Source organism: Eptatretus burgeri, chromosome 11 (assembly GCF_056783735.1).
Source record: "Eptatretus burgeri isolate ZD-2024b chromosome 11, Ebu_testis_v1, whole genome shotgun sequence".
Taxonomy (NCBI): domain Eukaryota; kingdom Metazoa; phylum Chordata; class Myxini; order Myxiniformes; family Myxinidae; genus Eptatretus; species Eptatretus burgeri.
The window spans coordinates 77,295,697-77,315,451 of NC_140971.1; the positions used below are offsets into that span (position 1 = coordinate 77,295,697).

Below are 19,755 nucleotides of genomic sequence, written 5' to 3' on the forward strand. Positions count from 1 at the left end.
CGGTAAGGGAGGGAATGGAAGGGGAACATCCACCAGAAACAGACTTAACTAGATGCCACCAGGATATGGAGGAGGGAGAGAGGTTTGTCAGTTCAGACTTGAAGCCTTGCTGGGTGGAGTGGGATTAAACTATTTCTGAAAGGCAGCTTCACAAACCGTAGGAAGGCAACTTGTTCTTGTTTCCACAAATATTCAAATTTTCTTTGTACCCTGCCAGCAGTTAAAATAAAAGTTTTTTTACACTCTCATGTTCATGGTTTACCTATTCGTGAACCTTCATGCTCAAGTTTACCGTAAACACCATCTAGCTTTATGCTGACCACGTTGTAACACCAGCCATTGGCAAACAACATTTGGTACCTTCCATCAAGCCAAGGGCACCAACTTGCAAACCATCTATCTCCCAGGCTTCCACTCACTCCAGTTTGATCATAAATCTGGGCTGTTGTACTCTGCATGGGACCAGTGGCTGGTTCGCCTGGTGCTCCCAGTGCACCACAAAGATCGCTTTGAGGAGTATCGCATAATGTGTTGACCTCAAGTGTTTGCCTGCTGAGAAGCAGCACCTCCCTTCCCCAAAGGGGAGACCAAATCTCCGTAGGCTTGGCTTGAACCATGGATGGAGACCAGGTGGCCACCAGGTCATCGTAGCTGATTGGGAACACTTGTATGCCATGCACCCTGTGGAGATAGTCATCTCGGTGCCTAAAAGCTCACCTGTCATTTGTTACCTTCCTGATTTTCTGTTTCGCTCCACCACTGCATCTTTCCTTTTCAAAGGTAACTCTTACCTTTCCATCCACACCAACCTCATTGGTTTTCTTCTCTCCCATTAAACCCATTTGGTACAGGTAGCCCCAGGATTGGACCATTTTGAGAATATTAATTCTCACCCACCACAGGGTTTGGGGACCCATATTCTGTTGATTGATCCTTGCTTATGATAATGTTTATTCTTCAATGGCCATAATTATTCCCACATTATTGTGGGGTTGGCTGGGGGGAAGCTAGGCCCGAGTCTTTCATGAACCAGCTGACCAGGCCTCATGTTCGATTAAGGTTAGGGCAGGAATTTGAAATTTGTTCATGGTGCCGGCATTGGCTCACCGACTGTTCACGAAGGACACCGTGGGATCGTTAACATCCACCGAATAATGCCAGCAGATGGGACGCCATTTTAATGTCCATCTGAGGGATGGCACACACATTGATGAATCACCCTGTCTGTGAAACACTGAGATGACCGGTTATAACAGGGCAGAGAGTCGAACCCAGACTTGGCAGCTTTGAGGTGTGTGTGTGTGTGTGTGTGTGTGTGTGTGTGTGTGTGTGTGTGTGTGTGTGTGTGTGTGTGTGTGTGTGTGTGTGTGTGTGTGTGTGTGTGGTTACCTGTAGTCCATCCTGCCAGCCATGATCCTTGCTTGTGATTCTCCAGACTCATTAAGCTGGCATATTTAAGTTTTTTTTACTTTTATTTATTTATTTATTTATTTAATATATTTCAGTGCATTTGTAGGAAAGCAGTAATTTCCATTTTCCTTTGTCTGCGAGCAGATCGGTGGATCCACATGAACGGCCATTTGCTCTGGGAATGCAGTTCGTGCTCTTACGGACACTTGGTAATTTGCCAATGGTCACTGATCACTTTGCGCTGTCATTTCACAATTTATTATCTGTAAATTGCATCACCAATGACAATCATGCTGTCATCCCCACAATTTATCATTCGGAATTTATTTTTTGCTTTTTCTTGTTGATTCTACGATCAGAACGTTACACTGTGAGATTGAGCCGAAGGGCATTTTCTGAGGAATCATTTTACTTTTGCAAACCACCTTCATCACCACAGTGGCACCATTCAGGGCCATCTTTTCTTTTTACATCCACAAATATGGAGGGAAGAATATCCTCCTATCTACACCCCACCCCCCATTCAATAGTATATGGTAATTGTTTTCTGTATACAAAGTCGAGGTTTGTGGAAGAACTAGAAAACTGACAGATCGGGATGCAAAAAGAGAGACAGACCAGGATTGGGGGGGGGGGGGGGACAAAGCATGGAAAGAGCAGTGGGTGCAAGACCATAAAAGTGGCAATATAAGACAGAGACCACCTACCTTCTCTGTGGTGGGAGAATAATAGGCCCATAGAATCAGCCTCAGCATGGAAGAGTCCAATAATCTTGAGGGCAATGGTTTCCACAGTGTCAAGCTGAGCTCTGTGTTCGGCAGGGGTGCCAGCCCAGAGGGGGACAGCAGTATTCAATCAAGCTGTGGATGAAGGCCTTGTAGGTGGACAGGAGTTCAGGTGTGCTGAGGAAGGATTATGTATAACGGAGGAAGCTCAGTTGGCAACTGGCTTTGGAAGCCGATCTTGAAATGTGGTGTTCCCAAGAAAGCTCATGTCTGATAGTGAGACCAAGGAGCTTGAGCAACTGAACTTCCTCAAGAGGGTTGTTAAGAAAGTATATGGGAGGGGGGAGGTTGCCATACAAGAGAGAGAGAGAGACAGACAGACAGACAGACAGAGACACACACAGAGACACACACAGAGAGACAGAGACACACAGAGACAGACACGGAAGACATATTCCATGTGTTTTTGTCAAGGTCTGAAGAGCAGGAAGAGGCTGATGCCTGCCTTTCTGAAGGATGGTGGATGTTACAGTGGAAGGTGGAGACATCAAGTACAAGATAGAGGATTTTCCAGAGAGTGAGAGATTGTCGATGAAAATCAGGAATAAGACTGAACCCAGAACACTGCCTTGTGGCACTCCAGCCTTGACAGGGAGAGGAGAGGAGAGGATCCTGGTGTGAGCCACACCTTGGCTATGAGAATTGAGTAAGTCAGTAAGCCATGTGTGGATATGGCCTTGGATGCCATAGGCAGAGAGTTTGGACAGCAAGGAGGGATGCCAGACTGTATTGAAAGCACGTGATATGTCCAAAGAGACGTTCCTGATCTCATGTCTGACATCGAGGGCCTCCATCCATTGTTGATAAAATAGGATGAGTACGTCCACGGTGGAGTGACCTGGTCTGAATACCAAGCCTGCTCAATGTTTGCCAGCCTATGGTTGTTTGTGCTGCATCATTGTAAATGCTGAGTGTCAAGCAAGTAAGCAACACACCATTTTTACGTCTTTCATATGATTCAATCGGGTTTCGAGTTGCCGACCTCCCAGATTATGAGTGAGAGCTCTACCATTAGACCACCGAGTCTGGTTAAAAATTTTCATTTCAGCCCCCTCCCCCTCCACTTCACTTTATAAATTGATGACCCCATTATCTCTTCATTGAAGTTGCATTTATATCTCTCAACTGTCTTTTGAAGGATCACCTACTTTCTGTATGGTACTTTGGAGGTAAATAGTTGCCAAAGTAAAATCTGTACTCCGCTAACCTGTCACACCCAACCCCTGCCCTTTTCTCCATAGCTTACATCCCAACGCCCATTTTTTTTGGAGCAATTATCGACGTGACCTGCTTGTTGTGGCAGCAAAGGGCGCCTCCTGTATGGTATGATGGGCCACAAGGTCCAGCTGGATTCGGCAGGACCATAGGGGCAACGAGCTCCTGCTTAGAGTACGATGCGACCCTTCTCCGCCTGGTATATTTCGGTCTCGTAGCCATTCTCAAGCTGCTTGGGTTTCTGTTCATGTTGCTGACCTGGTGGTCTCTGCGAGGAAAGCATATCAAGGCAAAGTACACTGGTCGTTCTGCACAGCCTTTTGATAGTGAACGTACAAACTCCACTTCTCCATGTGCTTTGATGTCGGTCAGTGTGTGATTGCATCCAACTTCTTCTTAATTTAACCTCAGGGACTTTTAGGAGATTTGGGATCGGCAGCGGCCTCTTCTGGTAACCTCAGGGATTTAATCAATGGCTCGGAAGGTTTAACATCTGATTTAAAATAATAATAAATTTTTTTTTTTAACTAACTCGGCTTGTAAAAACATTTTACACTAATTATTTCGGATCTGGATGTGGAAGAATTTTGGTGGAGGGATCTAAAAGATGAGTTTATTGGCTCAGATGCTGTTTCCTTCTCGGGACTAGTAAAAGGGAGGGTAATGGATAGAATTGGGTAGAAATGACAAAGGAAGCCTGGGATAACTGATCCACAATAGCAGTAATAGAGAAACGCTCTCGACAGTTTTGTTGAAAACCCCATGGTTTGAAAATCTTGCAAAGGTTCTTTGTATTCCATGAGCAATACAGATGGGGATGGGGATGGAGATGGATATGGTGATATTGTCAAGGAAGTCGTTATCGATTGGATGGATATTGAACTTCCAAAGTGTCATTGACCTCTTGTTTTTGGACAAGTGATTGTTTATTCCATTGGGAAAATTTTTTGTATGTTTTAGAGTCAATTATGTCGATCAAATTGAGTAATTTAACATTTCCCTTCCAAAAATCATTTGAATTTTATGCTTTTCCCAATATCCTGCACTGGGACTTGCACGTTTTGCACTCCTTTTGTATTGTTTGTATATGTTGTCATTGTTGAAGCGTTTTTTTGTTTGTTTTGTTGTTTTTTTAAACTGTGTGTGTGTGTGTGTGTGTGTGTGTGTGTGTGTGTGTGTGTGTGTGTGTGTGTGTGTGTGTGTGTGTGTGTGTGTGTGTGTGTGTGTTGTGCTTTCATTGACATTATGATCCTTTTGTCCTTTTGCGTTTAAATAAATGAACTTTTCCTGTTTCCAATTTTATTTTTCCAAGTAGAGAAATGTTCTTTTTATCTTGGGTTTTCACAGTTTGAGATGTGTGCTGTACCTCGCTCAATTACGGGCGCAGTGACCACACGACCACCAGACAGCAATGGTGCTGTTCGTTTTGCCCTCATCTGGTGCTTCCAAGAGCACGGGATTCTGCTAGAAACTTGTCAGGATGCAGCTTAGAAGATTCGTTCTGATGACAGGTCATTGAAACGGATCTAAATGATTCTCATCAAGTCATCATCATCATGTACCATGCATGCTCTGTAGAGAGTGTCGGTTCTGCCAAAGTAGTTTATTGGCTATGGTAACAATCCTGGACGAGTCGCCACGCTGACGCAGGATACTCAAGTGAGTGTGCAGGAATTTGGAATTTGTTCATTGTGCTGGCAATAACTCGCTTGTTCTTCTTGAAGGACGCCGTGGGATCTTTAATGTCCACCACATACCAGTGCTGGCAGACAGGTCTCCCAGTTTAACGTCCAACCGAGGGACGGCACACACATCGAGTTACCTTGCTTACGAAACACCAGGATGACAGCAGATGGGTCCTCCAGCTTAGCATCCATCCAATGTATGGCATGCATTGATGAAGCAGCTGGGTGGGGATTCAAACTCAGGTTAGACAGCTCAGAGGTGAGTATGCATTCCTTTTCGAGGCTATTCTACCAGGCCTATCGGTAATGCTGAAACAAAAATTATTTTATTTATAGGCTATCCCCCCAACCTCTTGCCTTTCTGCCACTCATACACACATGTGCAATGTGACCACACATTGTATTGAACTCTGGGTAGAGTTTCACCCAAGGAATTCTGGGGGAAGCCGTGTCGTTCTCTACTGATCCTCTTCCATCTTATTTCGCTATTCCATGAGCCTAGATTTCTGTAAACCCACCAAAACGAAGCTTTTAAAAGTACAAGACTGCATAAACTATGGGAAACTGTCACTCATGTGTCACCCGTGTGTTTTATATCACCTGACCATGCAGGATTTAATAAATTGAATATGAAATTTGGTTTCCCGGCTGCATGATTGTACTGGAGTGAATTTGATATATCAAGTAACCGATGCAAAGGCCTGCTATTTGGTAAGGCTTGTCATGACGGCTTGTCTGCAAGCAAGTGCGAGGAGATCGGAGAGTTGGGAGATTGTGTGCTCCATAATGCCACCCCTCCTCCTGCCAATGCCCAGGCGGCAGTTTTCGATTGCACCAAAAACAACACAGGTGGGCCTACCGATGCGATCATGCTTTCCAATTCACTTATCATGTCCACTACTTCACAACATGAAAATCTTTTTGAAACTCGGATCGGATCGTGAACCATGCTCTATACAGAGTGTGGCGTCGGTGCTTCCGAAGTAGTTTCCATGGTTAAGCTTGGGTAACAATCCTGGATGGGTCGCCACTCCGACGCAGGAATTTGTAATTTGTTCACGGTGCCCATGATAGCTCACCTACTCCTCACGAAGGACACCCGTGGGATATTTGACGTCCACCAACTAATACCGGCAGACGAGATGCCACTTTAACGTCCATCGGCCACACACATTGATCAATGACCCTGCCTGTGAAACACCTGGATGACATTCCACAGCGAGATCAGGATTGGAACCCAGGCTCGGTGAGTGTGCACCCATTTTTGAAACTGGTTTAAGAAAAAGGGAAACAAGGTAATTTATTTTTTCTTTTTTTTCAGATCTGAATTACTTTTATTGTAATCTGATTGCAAACACAAAAGAGCTCACGTGTTAACTTTGTCTGTGTCAGTTTTTCACTTGTTTCCCCGTGCGAGGCAGTCAGACAGGTGTTGCTGGGGAAGTGCCATGTGTCCGTGGATGGAGGATGGGAAAAGCGAACCACTTGGTATACAGTGACGAGGTAAGCATTTGAGGAAGGGGGGGTTTTGAGAGAAAACATACGGTACGTCATGTATTGGTCTTGTTTCCAGTGCCTGATTCACAACAACAAACACTGCACCCATTCTATTTGGTTTCAAACACGCACAAACACAACAAAACATGGAGCTCAGGTCATGCTTTATCTAAAATCTAGAACCCACGACGACCGTAACTTGTACATAGAGCGATTGCCTCAAAGCAGCCTGCAGGAAAAGCCATAAGGAGCACTATTTGGTGCTTTTTGTACAGTCGGTTTACCTTTATGGGACATTTTAAGATCACATGGGGTTTATTAGACTGGCTGAGTGGTTTCATACAATCAAGCCAAGCAGCAGCTCGAATGCCATGGTTTTATGATTCTTAATGGGCAGTGGCATTATTTCTTCAATGTCTTTGGAGTCCTGTGGAGATACACTTGCTTTCAGGATGGTATTTTGGAGGTAAATCTGTGTGACGACATGCCCCCCTTTTCCCCCCTCAAACTATTGATGTCGCATGTTTAACACAAGGAATTCCAGGGGAAGAGGGGAAACTGGCGATCAATCTGCCATCTTGGTTTCCAGGTGTCTTTTACTCTCTTTAGACAAGCTCTCCCTCAACCGGCAGCCGGAATTGCGAACAGCATCTGGAAACCAAGATGGCGGATTGAGCCCCAGAATTCCTTGCGGTAAATGTCTTGATGTTTGAGTATAACGACTTCAAGGGATCCTCCTATTAATTTGCAATTTGTCACTGGCTTTGACACCAGCACTATTTTTCTATTGTTCCAGACCCTCGGCATCAAAAAGCTCCATTTAGCAAACTAACAGTTCCAAATGGAGCACCTTACCACCATTAGAGCATTTAATGTTCCGCATCAAATGTGGCAATAAATGTGAATTTTTGCTCCCAGCTTGCTGGCTCGACGACAGAAGACACCATTTGCATTTTTGCCATCTCAATCCCTATCCCATTTTCGAATCCTGTGCGGGTTCAGGCAACTTGCTCTTCGGCCTAATGAAGAAATAGGTTCATCCCATTTCTTCAGTCAGGCCAGTGTCACGTAAACCACTTGTGGTTGAAGGTGTTGTTTGTCTTTTCAATTTGATATACTGTATATTGTTTCTCCTCTTCGTTACACTACCACAATAGCTACCCTCAGTCATTGTTTTCAGTTTTCGATGGTAACAATGTCTGCATCTTTAACCTGTGGCACAGTTTCTTCTTCCCAGATGGTAACGAATACAAAGTGTATCAGCCAGGTACCTTGATCGCCTCTCGTGGTCGTGGGGCTTTGTTCTTTTTCATCAAGTTAACAACTTTCATCATTTCATCTTTGGTAGGAGGCTCTGCCATGTGCTCTTGACACGGTTTCCATTTTATCAATACTGAAAGAGTTCCTTCATCTACATTGGAGGATCTTGAGAAGTATGCCATTTGGGGGTTTAAAGGGAATAAACTACTCCTGCCATCTTTTAGGAACGTTGCATTTGTCTGTCAATTGCAGCTTCTTTGTATTTCAATGCAGGTGCTGCCCCTTGATGTGGTCCATCGAGACCCGTTGAGGGCAGTGATAATCGAAACTTGTGGAGTCACCTTTGGACCTGTAGGGCAAGCCCACCATGGAGTACTATACTGACCTCAAATTGCAAGGATTGGTGATCATCCTATATGTTTGTGATTATTATTTTGAGGAAACTGATGCGTACTGGTCAGATGGGTCTCCAACACATAACCTACAGTGTATCCCCACAGTCCTTATGTAGAAACTATTTTCAGCGTCTGCTAAGTTGGCGACTATTAGTATTAATGAACTACAATATTTATTGATGCATTATTACCTACGCCACCGAAGGTGGACAGAGGTTTTGTTTTCAGCCCTGTCTGTTTGACTGTTTGTTTGTCAGTCCTTGAGCATGATATCTCAAACAGTTGTGGATGAGTTGGGTCGGTGACAAGAACAAGCCAATTCGATTTTGGTTCAGGTACGGTTTCATATTTGGCCTATCAGTGGGATGCAAAATGTAAACTGTTTAGCCTGGTGGAGGTGTGTGCTCCACTGAGTGCGGTTTTAGTATACATATGGGTCTATTGAACAGCAATTGCTTTGAGTGTCCAACCATTCTAACCACTTCACTTTCCTCCCCCCCTCCAGCCACCACAACCTTTCCCTTTTCATTATCAACTTTCATCCCATGCTGTGCACAGGGGGTTTCATCTTGATATGATGGTGTTTCCTTTACAGTATGAAAAGGGGATTTCTAAGCAAAGCAACCATAATGTTCAAAGGAACGTATAGTATACTTCCTATATTGAGTCAATTTCTAGATTAACGACTTTAGGTATGGTTACAGGATTTAAAGATTGTTTGAAAATTATTCCGAACGTATAGAGTTGTTGTTGTTTGATTGATTTTGATTATTAAGCTGTGTTTGTGTATCTTGTGAGGTGGTTAAATCTGTCTATGTGTAAATGATAAATGTGCTGTGCTCCTGTGCCCGAGTCGTTGCTTCTCACTTTGCACCTGACCGCCAACTCAGGTGCTCAGCAGATCCTTCAGAATAACTTGGTCCAGGTTTGTGAGATGACCCTGGGTGAGTAGTGTCAGATAGTGGTTCAGCATTGCCTCATCGACTGTGTGCATCTTCGCCTTCCCTCCTGGTCGACCTACGCGTCGCATGAAGCCTCCGTAGCGCTTCTCGAGGTGAGAAAGCTCCTGGGAGGGTCCCGAGTCAATCCCTTCATCCATCTCCTCCCGCTCCTCCTCTTTCCCTGGCTGAGCGGATTCGTCTGTGCGATGCTGGACCCCTTTCCAGATACGCTGCAAAGTGAGTGCATGACCACCCTTCTCATCCTCCACAGACGGCCAAGTCAAGCCCATTGTAGACTCCTGTTCCTCCAGAGTCTCATCCTCGGCGCTTCTTGATCGGAGGTAGTTGTCCTGCACCCTCCAGCCTTTCCATCCCTTATTCTTGGACATGAAACCGCCATAGCGTTTATCCAGGGACATGGCTGATATTGTGCTGCGACAATCGTCCCACACTGATCTTGAGGACAGCAAGTCATTGCACTTTAGCAAACAAACCTGCAACAGAGAATGCACTTTTATGTAGGAATGTTATTTCAGATTACTTCAGCCATTTCCACTTGCAAGCCACACTTGTGCATCAGCACAGCTCTCAGCAAGATTTGCACATACAAAACAACTACTATTACTACTTTAATCGCTCCAAATATTCCCACTTTTTGTGTGCTTTGTAGAAGCCCTGACACCTTGACATTTTAGCCAGTGTATGCCGATGTATAAAAAATTTGCCGAATACGCTGGCACACGTCGAATACATTATCGGTAAGTTTTGTATACGTTAAGAGCACGCTGGCATACGTCGTAGTATGCTGGCATACATCGTAGTTCGCCGAGCTGTTCGACAAATTTTCCATGCTTGAAATTTTTTGACGTACGCCAGCGTGTGACTCACACGTTCTGCATATGCTGGCCATAAGTTGTAGGCACCTTACGCAATCGTTGACACACGTCGACAGACGTTACTTGTAAGTTACTCATAAGTCGAAACACGTCGAGGTAATGTTTACCGTCAGTGTTCCAGACTCCATGTTTTTTTTTTTCTTCGGTATGACGGTGATGTTGACACTTCGATTTCTAGTGCGGTTATAATATAATATAATTAATAGGCTGCCGCTCAACGATTTAAATCATAACCGCACTAGAAATCGAAGTGTCAACATCACCGTCATACCGAAGAAAAAATAAAAACAATGTCACCCGCAGGGTGACCCATATCTTGCCAAAAGGTGACCACGTGTGACTTCTTTCAGGTCACACTGAGGTGAACAGAGCTGCTATCCACCAGGAGCGACTCCTTGAGGAATATCTGCCTACGAGAGATTCTGATGAGAATCGTTCTACAGAGTAACCATGAAAAATATGCGTTTGCCTCATAACGTCACCAAATGATGTCATAATGTCTCAAGCTTGACATATCTCGAAAGCACTCATCGAGGTGTTAAATTTGAGGTACTACACGATATGGTTCCTAAAACTTGAAAATTTGACCTTGGGGTCAAATATGTTTGACCTCAGGCGCTAACCATGAAGGTCAAGGCCAATCGCCACCAAAAATTAATCAGCTGAGCGCCAGACCATGACCTATGTTCCCATTAATTTTGAAGACGATCCGATCAAAATTACTAAAAAAATAAGGGTTTCGTCGACTCCCCTGATTTGCGACAAAGTGACCTTGACCTTTGACCTTGACCTTCAAAATTTTGTGCACTGAAAGGGACCTCTATAGGCCTCTGATATGCGAAGTTACAAAAATTTCCAATGATAACTGTGCTCTGCAGAATTTTTTATACGTGATTACAGACAAACAAACAAACAAACAAACAAACAAAAAAAAAAAAACATACAAGCTGACTAACATATCTTGCAAAAACTTCGTTTTGGCAAGATAAAAAGAAACCAAAAAAAAAAACCATGGAGTCTGGAACACTGACAGGTTCCTCCTGTGAAGCCCATTTTTATATAGCAATTCCCTTAAACGCTGCCAATACGGTAGCTGCAAGTTAGAAACACGTTCAGTAAGTTCTGTGGTCGTCCGGAAGACGTCAATCAAATACGTCAATGTGCGTTGGAGATACGTTACACATAGGTTCAAAGCACGTTAGTCATAGGTTAAAAATTAAGTTTCGGGTATGCTAAACATTACCTCGACATGTTTCGACTTATGAGTAACTTACAAGTAACGTGTGTCAACGATCGCGTAACGTGCCTAAAACTTATGCCAGCTTATGTGGAACGTGCGCGTCATTCGCTGGATACGTCGAAAAATTTTCAACATGCTGAAAATTTGTCGAAGTACTCGGCGTACTACGACTTATGCCAGCGTGCTTCAGCATGCTCTTAACGTACACAAAACTTACCCATAACGTATTCGACGTGTGCCAGCGTATTCAGCAAATTTTTTATACATTGGCATATGCTGGCTAAAACGTCAAGGTGTGACTGCGGCTTGACACTTCGATGTCTAGTGCGGTTATGATTTGAATTGTCGAGCCACAGCCTTTTAATCGGCTACGCCACGTGATCGTCGGTGATACGCTGCTGCGCGCTATGCATAAGTTGGACTATCGTTGGGCATAGGTTGTGAACGCCGACAACACGCTCAGCATTCGTTGGTATAAGTTATCTATATGTTATTGAAACGTTCTGTGTACGTTACTAATACGTTATGCATACATCCAAAACTGGAAAAAAACATCAATAGTTCAGCGTACGCCAGCGTTTTGCATACATTTTGTTACCTTGCCATATGCTGGCTAAAACGTCAAGGTATGACAGGGCCTTTAGGGAAGGATTGACCCAAGTGTTTCACAAATGGGCTGGCCAGGCCCCACGTTCGACTGCAGCTGATTTGACAAGGAATTTGTAATTTGTTTGTGGTGCCAACGATAATTCGACAATACTTCACAAAATATAGTCATCCATCGATCCAATGGGACCGTACTCTGTGCAGAGCGTTGGTGCTGCCTAAGCAGTTTTCTTGGCTATTGGGTACAATCTTGAACGGGTCGCCACTCCAATACAGGATACCAGCGAGCGGGCATTCATTTTGGCGATCTCGGAAGGATGACGGGCAGAGTCAACCCCACCGAGTATTAATTCAACAGCCGAGTGGGATTTGAACTCAGGATCCTCGGATCCCAAGCCCACCACCCGAACAATAACACCAACACCAGGCATACAAAATATATCGTGGGATGTTTAACGTCCATTATGTTTTAATTAATAGTGTTGCTAGCAGACGTGATACCCATTTTAATGTACATCCAAAGGATGTCTAACATTGTGATACAACACCCTGGCTGTGAAGCACTAATGCATCCGCTAGTTTATATTCAGGTCAGGAATCAACCCTGGACTGCAGACAGCTCAAAGGTAAATGCGCTACCTGTGCACCATCCTGTCGGACAGCTATTCCAAATTATTGTTGGAAATCATGAGGATTTTTTTCCACATTCTAATTATTTTGCATCTTGAGCAGGATGTGTGAAATGGAATGCTAAACATGACAAGATGACACTAATGCTTCCTGCAGGCTTTGCTACCTTTAATAGCATATACATTATTATAAAATTATATCGATCCAAAGTCAGAATTATTTGATCTCAAATGATTCATTAATTTACACAAAAAGAGCGGTGTGTGTGTGTGTGTGTGTGTGTGTGTGTGTGTGTGTGTGTGTGTGTGTGTGTGTGTGTGTGTGTGTGTGTGTGTGTGTGTCACCATTTTTCTCAGGGATGGACGAATGATCTTCACCAAACTTTCAGGGGTTCATCAGTGAGTGCTGGGGAGTGTTTAAGCCCCCCCTGCAAAAAGGTTGGATTTTTTTTTTTTAATCTATAGTCCCTTTGCCTTTGTTAGCTATGTGAAGGTAATATTAAACACGAAGCTGATACTCTCTCTCGCTCTCCTGCCTTTTGGGTGGTATGAGGAATCGATCTATGTCATATGAAAGCTAAATCTTGAACAGTTTTTGAAACATCGTGCACACGAGCCAAGTTACCGAGATGGTTGCCATTACAACACAATTCAGCCAATCACAGCCATGATCTAATCAGGTTGAGATGATGTCGTGAGCAATAGATATCTTCAACATGATAGCGAAATGTACAATAGTTTTTGAAATGTCGTGGACAGATGATCGGTCAGACGGAGTTCATAAGCAATTTGATTTCTTAAAAATGCCAACAAGTGAACAGCTCCGGGCATCCCTGGGTACCCCTACTAGTAGATGTATATAATTGACGAGCACTATGCCTTTTAGCTGTGGACAATGGGATCAAACCTACATCCAGGTATACATTCACATCCTGCAGGTGTCGCATGCAAGACGATGTACTAATGTCCATCAGATGGACGTTAAGCCAAAATACCTGTCGGACAGCACCGGTCCTTGGTGGACATTAAATATCTCACGGTGTCTTTCGGAAAGTATATTTGAGTTATAACTGGCACTCTCCACAAATTACAAATGCCTTATCAAATCTACACCATCAGTCGAACATCTGGGATGGCACCAAAACACGTTCTCCAGCGAACCCCACATGGTGGTTAATAGTCAGAGCTGTTAAATAAAGAATTAGAGAGTTCATAGAATACGATACTCAGCACAGTGTTCAGGTATATACAGGAGGGCCTTGCCGTTCGCGGAGGTTACGTTCTTGAAAATACCCGTGAACTGCAAATCGGCAAACTTAGGGGGTAATGGGGAAAATATGGTTTGGGACTTCAACTTTAAAATTTGTCCAAACTGTACCTTTAATTAACACGGTTGTACATTGTTTTTGTGCTATTTATTTTCATGAAAAGGAGTTATGAACATAAAATTTTACTTTCCTCAGTTATTATTATTTGATGTGGAGCCTGTGGCTGCTGGGAGCATGGCTGTGCCACTGATGTAGTGCCCCTGTTTCCAGTAAGCTGGAACTCATTTTGCCAACCTTGGAAGGATGACAGGCTGAGTCAACTGACCTGGTGTTATTTAACGGAACAACTGGGGCTCAAACTCAAGATTCTAAGATCTTAAGCCAGTCACCTTAACCATTAAGCCAACACCAGGCTTATTCTCCTGTATGAAGAACATCTAAAGTTTAGTCTCTTGAGTTAAGATCATGAAATTTTCCTTTAATAATAATTATGATAAACTTGATCCTATAATGTGATCGCGATGTTGACGATGGCTCCAATAATAACGAGTTGATGGAGATGATCATTACATAGCCATGTTGGTGGCCTCTTCTTCACCCCCAAAAACATCCCATACCCTCGAATGCGACATATTGTTAGACAGCATGGTTCTTGGAAGTATGATTAAGGCGATTTGTGTTTTTGTCTTCATGTATGTATATAATTCAATTTAAACAAGAAAAAGAGCAATCAGAGATTGCAGACCCTCACCAGGACTTGTTTTGTGTGGTGGTTGTGTACTGGTGTGTTACATAATTCATGAGACATAAGTAGAACTGCCACTTTATAACTGCTGGCAGTGATGACCGGGTACCAAGACGTCCTGTTTTGATCGGACGCCTGACCCTGACGCGTGATGTTTTTTAAATTTTATTATTCAATTGAATCTAGAATGGGATTTAAATTATATCAATTCAAATCAAATGGAAGACCAAATAGGTACAGTCCTACATTGTAGTCATCAAAAGGAACCCAAACAAGCAAAAACAAAAGATGAAGTCATCAGGAGGAACCTGGATAGGATTTGCATTTCAGCTGCTACTCCTCTACCCTCAAACCCATACAGACACAGCCAAGTGAGCCTTATTCAAAAAAAATAAACAAATAAGAACCCAGATCAAAAAAAAAAACAATTCTGGTTGCCAGATCACGTGTCCGATCAGGTTGAAATTCGAAACGTATTCCCCATCACTACCAGATCATAATTGTGAAGTTTCATGTCTATTGATGAAGCGGTTCAAGAGAAATAATTTTTTTTCAAGATTTTTGCTCAATCCAATATGACTGCCAGACCATGTGACCTATCAATTATTCGTTAACACCCTGGTATCCCCAAGGCTTGGGGAACGTGTGTGAAGTATCCACTCGATCTGTAGAGCTGACTGGAGAAGGTTTTTTGTTTGTTATTGGTAGGTTTTAGGGTAAATCCAATATGGTTGCCAAACCATGTGACTTATGACATCATAGTTGTGAACGTTTTGTTCCTCATGGATAGGTGGTCATACCTGTAACGTTTTACCTCGATCTGTTCAGCCATTTCAGAGAAGGTTTAAAAAAAAAAACCAATATGACTGCTGAACCACATGACTGGTCATTTTTTTTCTTTTTTTCTGTGGACCAATTTATTCCGAGATGACCCACAAAAAGATTTATACTGATCGGATATAGCATTCTACATATGCAATTATGACATAATGAAGGCATCTATAACATAAAAAAATCACACTTATTCCCCATGAAGGTAGTACTCGCCATGTGCCAAGTTAAAAAAATTTCCTTGGTGCGGTTTCAGAGATAGAGGTTCAAAGTCTTTCATTTTTTCCAACATGGCTGCCACACCACTTGACCTATGACGTCATAATTATCAATGTAACATTCAACATGAGTCGTCGTTCCAATAGTGAAAAGTTTGTCAATCTGACAAGCAGTTGCAGAGAAAAGCACTAAAGTTCTGTGCGGACAAAAACAAACGGATGCAAGTGCAATAACCTCTCCTTGAGCGAGGGTAATAAAGGTTTAAAGGCATAGATATAAATTGATTCTGCGTTTTACCGCCATTTTACCCAATGTCTATTACATCACCCTATCTATCACGTTGCATTAGTTATTCGTGCCTGTTGCCTGTTGTTTGTGTCCTTTATGACATCCTTAAACGGTAAGTTTCCTGTTTGGAATGATTTTTAACTCACCTGGACTTCAGTCAGTTTATGCAATTGAGCAGTGTTTGGAGGTGTAGGTCAGCGAGTCAGTCAGTCTTCAGTCATTGTCGCTTGAACTAAACACACGATTTTGATGAAACTTAGCCACAAGCTTCACATCTGATGACTCACGAAAGTGTATTGACCACATCAAAATATATTCTCATTGAAGGGGTCTATGGGTGTTTGGATATGGACACCCTGCAGGATTAAAAACAAAACCTGTCAAAGGGCAGAGGAGCTCCTTGTGAGCCAACAGCCATCCATGTCTAGTGCCCAACTGTGTCTGCGGACTTCCTCCTGCAGTTGGGTTACTTCTTATTAGGAGGTTGGTGGCAGGATTTGCACTCCAGCCACCGTAAAACCCTTCATTCTGCAAAACGCAAAAACGCAAAAAAATCTGAAAACCCACTCCGTGGGAGTACCTCCTGTGCAGCTTCCCTTCGCAGGGCAGCTCACCAGATGAAGGGATTGGGGCAAAGCCTTCGGGACCCCCAATCTTTGATGATAGGAGGGAAACCACGGGGTAACATCCCTGGGTCAGATTGCGGGAGAGTGTGTCAGAGTGGTGCTGAGGTGTCGTCCACCAGACGGCGGTCTCCTTGGGTTAACCTGAGGCGGTCCCTTCGGGTGGGTGCCTGGAATGTCCTATCCCTAAGAGAGGATGATCACCTGTCTCTGTTATCATCTGAGCTCAAGCGTTTGGACATCGGGATTGCAGCTCTCTCTGAGGTTCGGAGACCGGATTGTGGCGAGATAATGGTGGGTGGTTACACCTACTATTGGTCTGGTCGCTCTGATGGTTACCATACCCAAGGAGTTGCTGTAGCTGTGTCCAATAAGCTGACCCCAATGATAATTGAGGTAACACCGGTCAACGAGCGTATTATGAGATTAAGGATTCGTCACTCCTTAGGTGTCATTTCCCTGGTCTCTGTTTCTGCTCCGACTGAGGCGAGTGATCTCACCGTGAAGGATGCATTCTACGCCACGCTCGAGTCTGTGGTTGATCAGTGCCCCAGACGAGATACACTTCTAGTCTTGGGGGATTTCAATGCATCGACTGGAACTGATAGGGATGGTTATGAGGTGTGTGTTGGTCCCCATGGGTCAGGAACTATGAACCAGAATAGCACTAAGTTCCTTGACTTTGCAAGAAGTCATGGACTTAGGGTGGCTGGTTCATGGTTTCAGCGCCCACAAGCTCATCGCTGGACTTAGTATTCCAACGCTGGTGGTGGGACAAAGGAGATTGACCATGTCCTCATTGACGGTCGTTGGAGGATGATCCAGAACTGCAGGGTCTACCGGAGTGCTGAGTTCCTCAATACTGACCACAGGCTTGTTGTAGCAACTCTAAAGCTGCACCTTAAATCCTGGAGAATGGTACCATCCCAGCCTAGGCTGGATGTTGCCAAGCTGAGGAGTTTGTGAACAGGCTGAGTGGACACTTGGGGGGTCTGGGTGCTTTGGGGGGTCCTGAAGAGTTGTGGAGCGCCTTCAAGACCACCGTCCTTGATGTTGCCGGTGGATGTCTTGGAGCTCACCGCAGAGCAAAGAAGAATTTTGTCTCTCAAGGGACACTGGATACCATTGAGCAGAGTCGCAGGGCCAGGCTGAATGGCAGAGTTGAGCTGTTCAGGGAGCTGAGGCGTAAAACTGTACGTGCACTAAGGTGGACAAGGAGGCCTATGTGCGAGGATTCTGTGAGGGGATAGAGCATCACCTGTGGACAGCTGATTCTTGTCCCGCTTACAGGGGAATTCGCGCATTACGTTCATCCAAGTCCATCCCTCGGAGCACTGCAGTTAGACAAGAGAGTGGTAGGCTCTTGACAGAGGAGTCTGAAGTGAAGGCCCGCTGGGCCGGTTACTTTGAGCGGTTGTACCAGGCTGATCCCCCAGCTGTCGAGTTGGACATCAAGGGTGTTACAATCCCTGTTGCTGACCCTCGAATCAACTGTGGTCCACCTTCGCTTGTGGAAACACGGGCTGCGGTGAACCAGTTGAAACGGGGCAAAGCTCCAGGGATCTGTGGCATCCATGCCGAACTTCTCAAGGCTGGTGGAAATGCTGCACTCGTGTCGTTGCATGCAGTTTTGTGCTCTGCCTGGAACACAGGCATCATCCCAACTGACTGGAAGAGGGGCCTTGTTGTCCCTCTCTGGAAAGGGAAGGGTGATCGCCATGACTGCAACAACTACCGAGGGGTGACGCTGCTCTCAGTGGCCGGGCAAGGTCTTTGCTCGGATAATTCTTGATAGGGTTCGCCACCATCTGCTTGAGCACCAGTGTCCAGAGCAGTCAGGCTTTACACCAAAGAGGTCAACGATTGACCGTATCCTTGCCCTTCGTGTCCTCACCGAACGCAGACGAGAGTTTCGGCAGGGGCTGCTTGCAGCTTATGTTGATCTCTGTAAAACGTTCGATTCAGTGAATCGGGATGTCCTCTGGAGGATTCTTGGTCTTCGTGGGGTGCCATCAAAACTGATCGATCTGATGTCTGAACTCTACTCTGGTACTGAGAGTGCTGTGAAGTGTGGTGGTACCACCTCTGACTTATTTCCAGTTGTTACTGGAGTTCGTCAGGGGTGTGTACTTGCCCCCACACTTTTCAGCACTTGTATGGACTGGATTTTAGGGAGGATGTCGGAGAGATCAAGTTGCGGTGCATCGTTTGGGAATGTCAAGATCTCGGACCTTGATTTTGCAGATGATGCAGTCATCTTTGCAGAGACTTTAGACATCCTTTTGGGGGCCCTCGTGGTGCTGAATTAGGAGTCGGAGCTGCTGGGATTACGGGTTTCTTGGGTCAAAACTAAGATCCAGGCTTTCGGTGACATCTTGGATGCTGCTGTCCTGTCTGTGTCTGTTTGTGGTGAGGATGTTGAGGTCGTGGAGAGATTCACTTACCTTGGCAGTGATATTCATGTCTCTGCTGGTTGCGAGTCAGAGGTCAATAGACCTCTGGGTCGGGCCTGGGGAGTCATGGATTCACTGGATCATGGGGTGTGGCGCTGCCGGTACCTGTGCGGGAGGACGAAAGTCCGAGTCTTCAGGTCCTTGTTACTTCCATTCTTGCTCTATGGGTGCGAGACTTGGACTCTGACCAAGGATCTGAGACGGAGACTTAATTCCTTTGGTACCAGGTGTCTTTGGAGAATCCTTGGCTATCGCTGGTCAGATTTTGTGTCCAACGAGCGGTTGCTGAGAGAGACTCGGATGAGATTTGTTACCTGCATAGTCCGTGAGCGTCAGTTGCGGCTGTATGGACATGTGGCTCGTTTTCCTGACGCTGATCCTGCTCACCAGATTCTCTCAGCGAGGGAGTCTCATGAGTGGAGGAGGCCAGTGGACCGACCACGTGCCTCATGGTTGCAGCAGGTTGACCATCATCTCAAGGAGATGGGGATGGGCCTGGCATCTGCTTGGGGGATGGCCAGACGGAGGCCCCTGGAGTACCGGCGGAAAGTGGACGCAGCGACGCGCTGTTCTGGCACATGCTCCTATACCTGACCTGACCTCCCCCCAAAAAAGAAAAATAGGTATTTGCTCTCCTCTCCAAAACTGCATGCATGATTTTGATGAAACTTGATCACAACCTGCATCACCCATGATATACCAAAGTTTGTTCATGGCATAAAAAAATTGGGGTCTGAAGGGGTCTGTGTGTGGTTTGAGTGACTATTGC

The 19,755-nt window shown here is 44.8% G+C and overlaps 2 protein-coding genes across 4 annotated transcripts in view; one reads left to right on the forward strand and one right to left on the reverse strand.

Annotated features, from left to right (window-relative positions):
• Positions 1–4,127, forward strand: part of LOC147017425 (solute carrier organic anion transporter family member 5A1-like) — a 55,744-nt gene extending 51,617 nt beyond the window's left edge. The window contains exons 8-9 of the mRNA XM_085847083.1: positions 1,555–1,619; positions 3,437–4,127. Coding sequence (XP_085703209.1) covers positions 1,555–1,619; positions 3,437–3,789 — 418 coding nt within the window. The 3' untranslated portion in view covers positions 3,790–4,127. The remainder of the gene's footprint in view (positions 1–1,554; positions 1,620–3,436) is intronic.
• Positions 4,128–6,336: 2,209 nt separating this feature from the next.
• Positions 6,337–19,755, reverse strand: part of LOC147017426 (uncharacterized) — a 54,530-nt gene continuing 41,111 nt past the window's right edge. Inside the window, exon 3 of one of the 3 annotated variants that reach the window (XM_085847087.1) lies at positions 6,337–9,682. In XM_085847087.1, the coding sequence (XP_085703213.1) occupies positions 9,134–9,682 (549 nt within the window). In that variant the 3' untranslated portion in view covers positions 6,337–9,133. The remainder of the gene's footprint in view (positions 9,683–19,755) is intronic. The other 2 variants (XM_085847086.1, XM_085847085.1) reach the window with 2 other exon arrangements.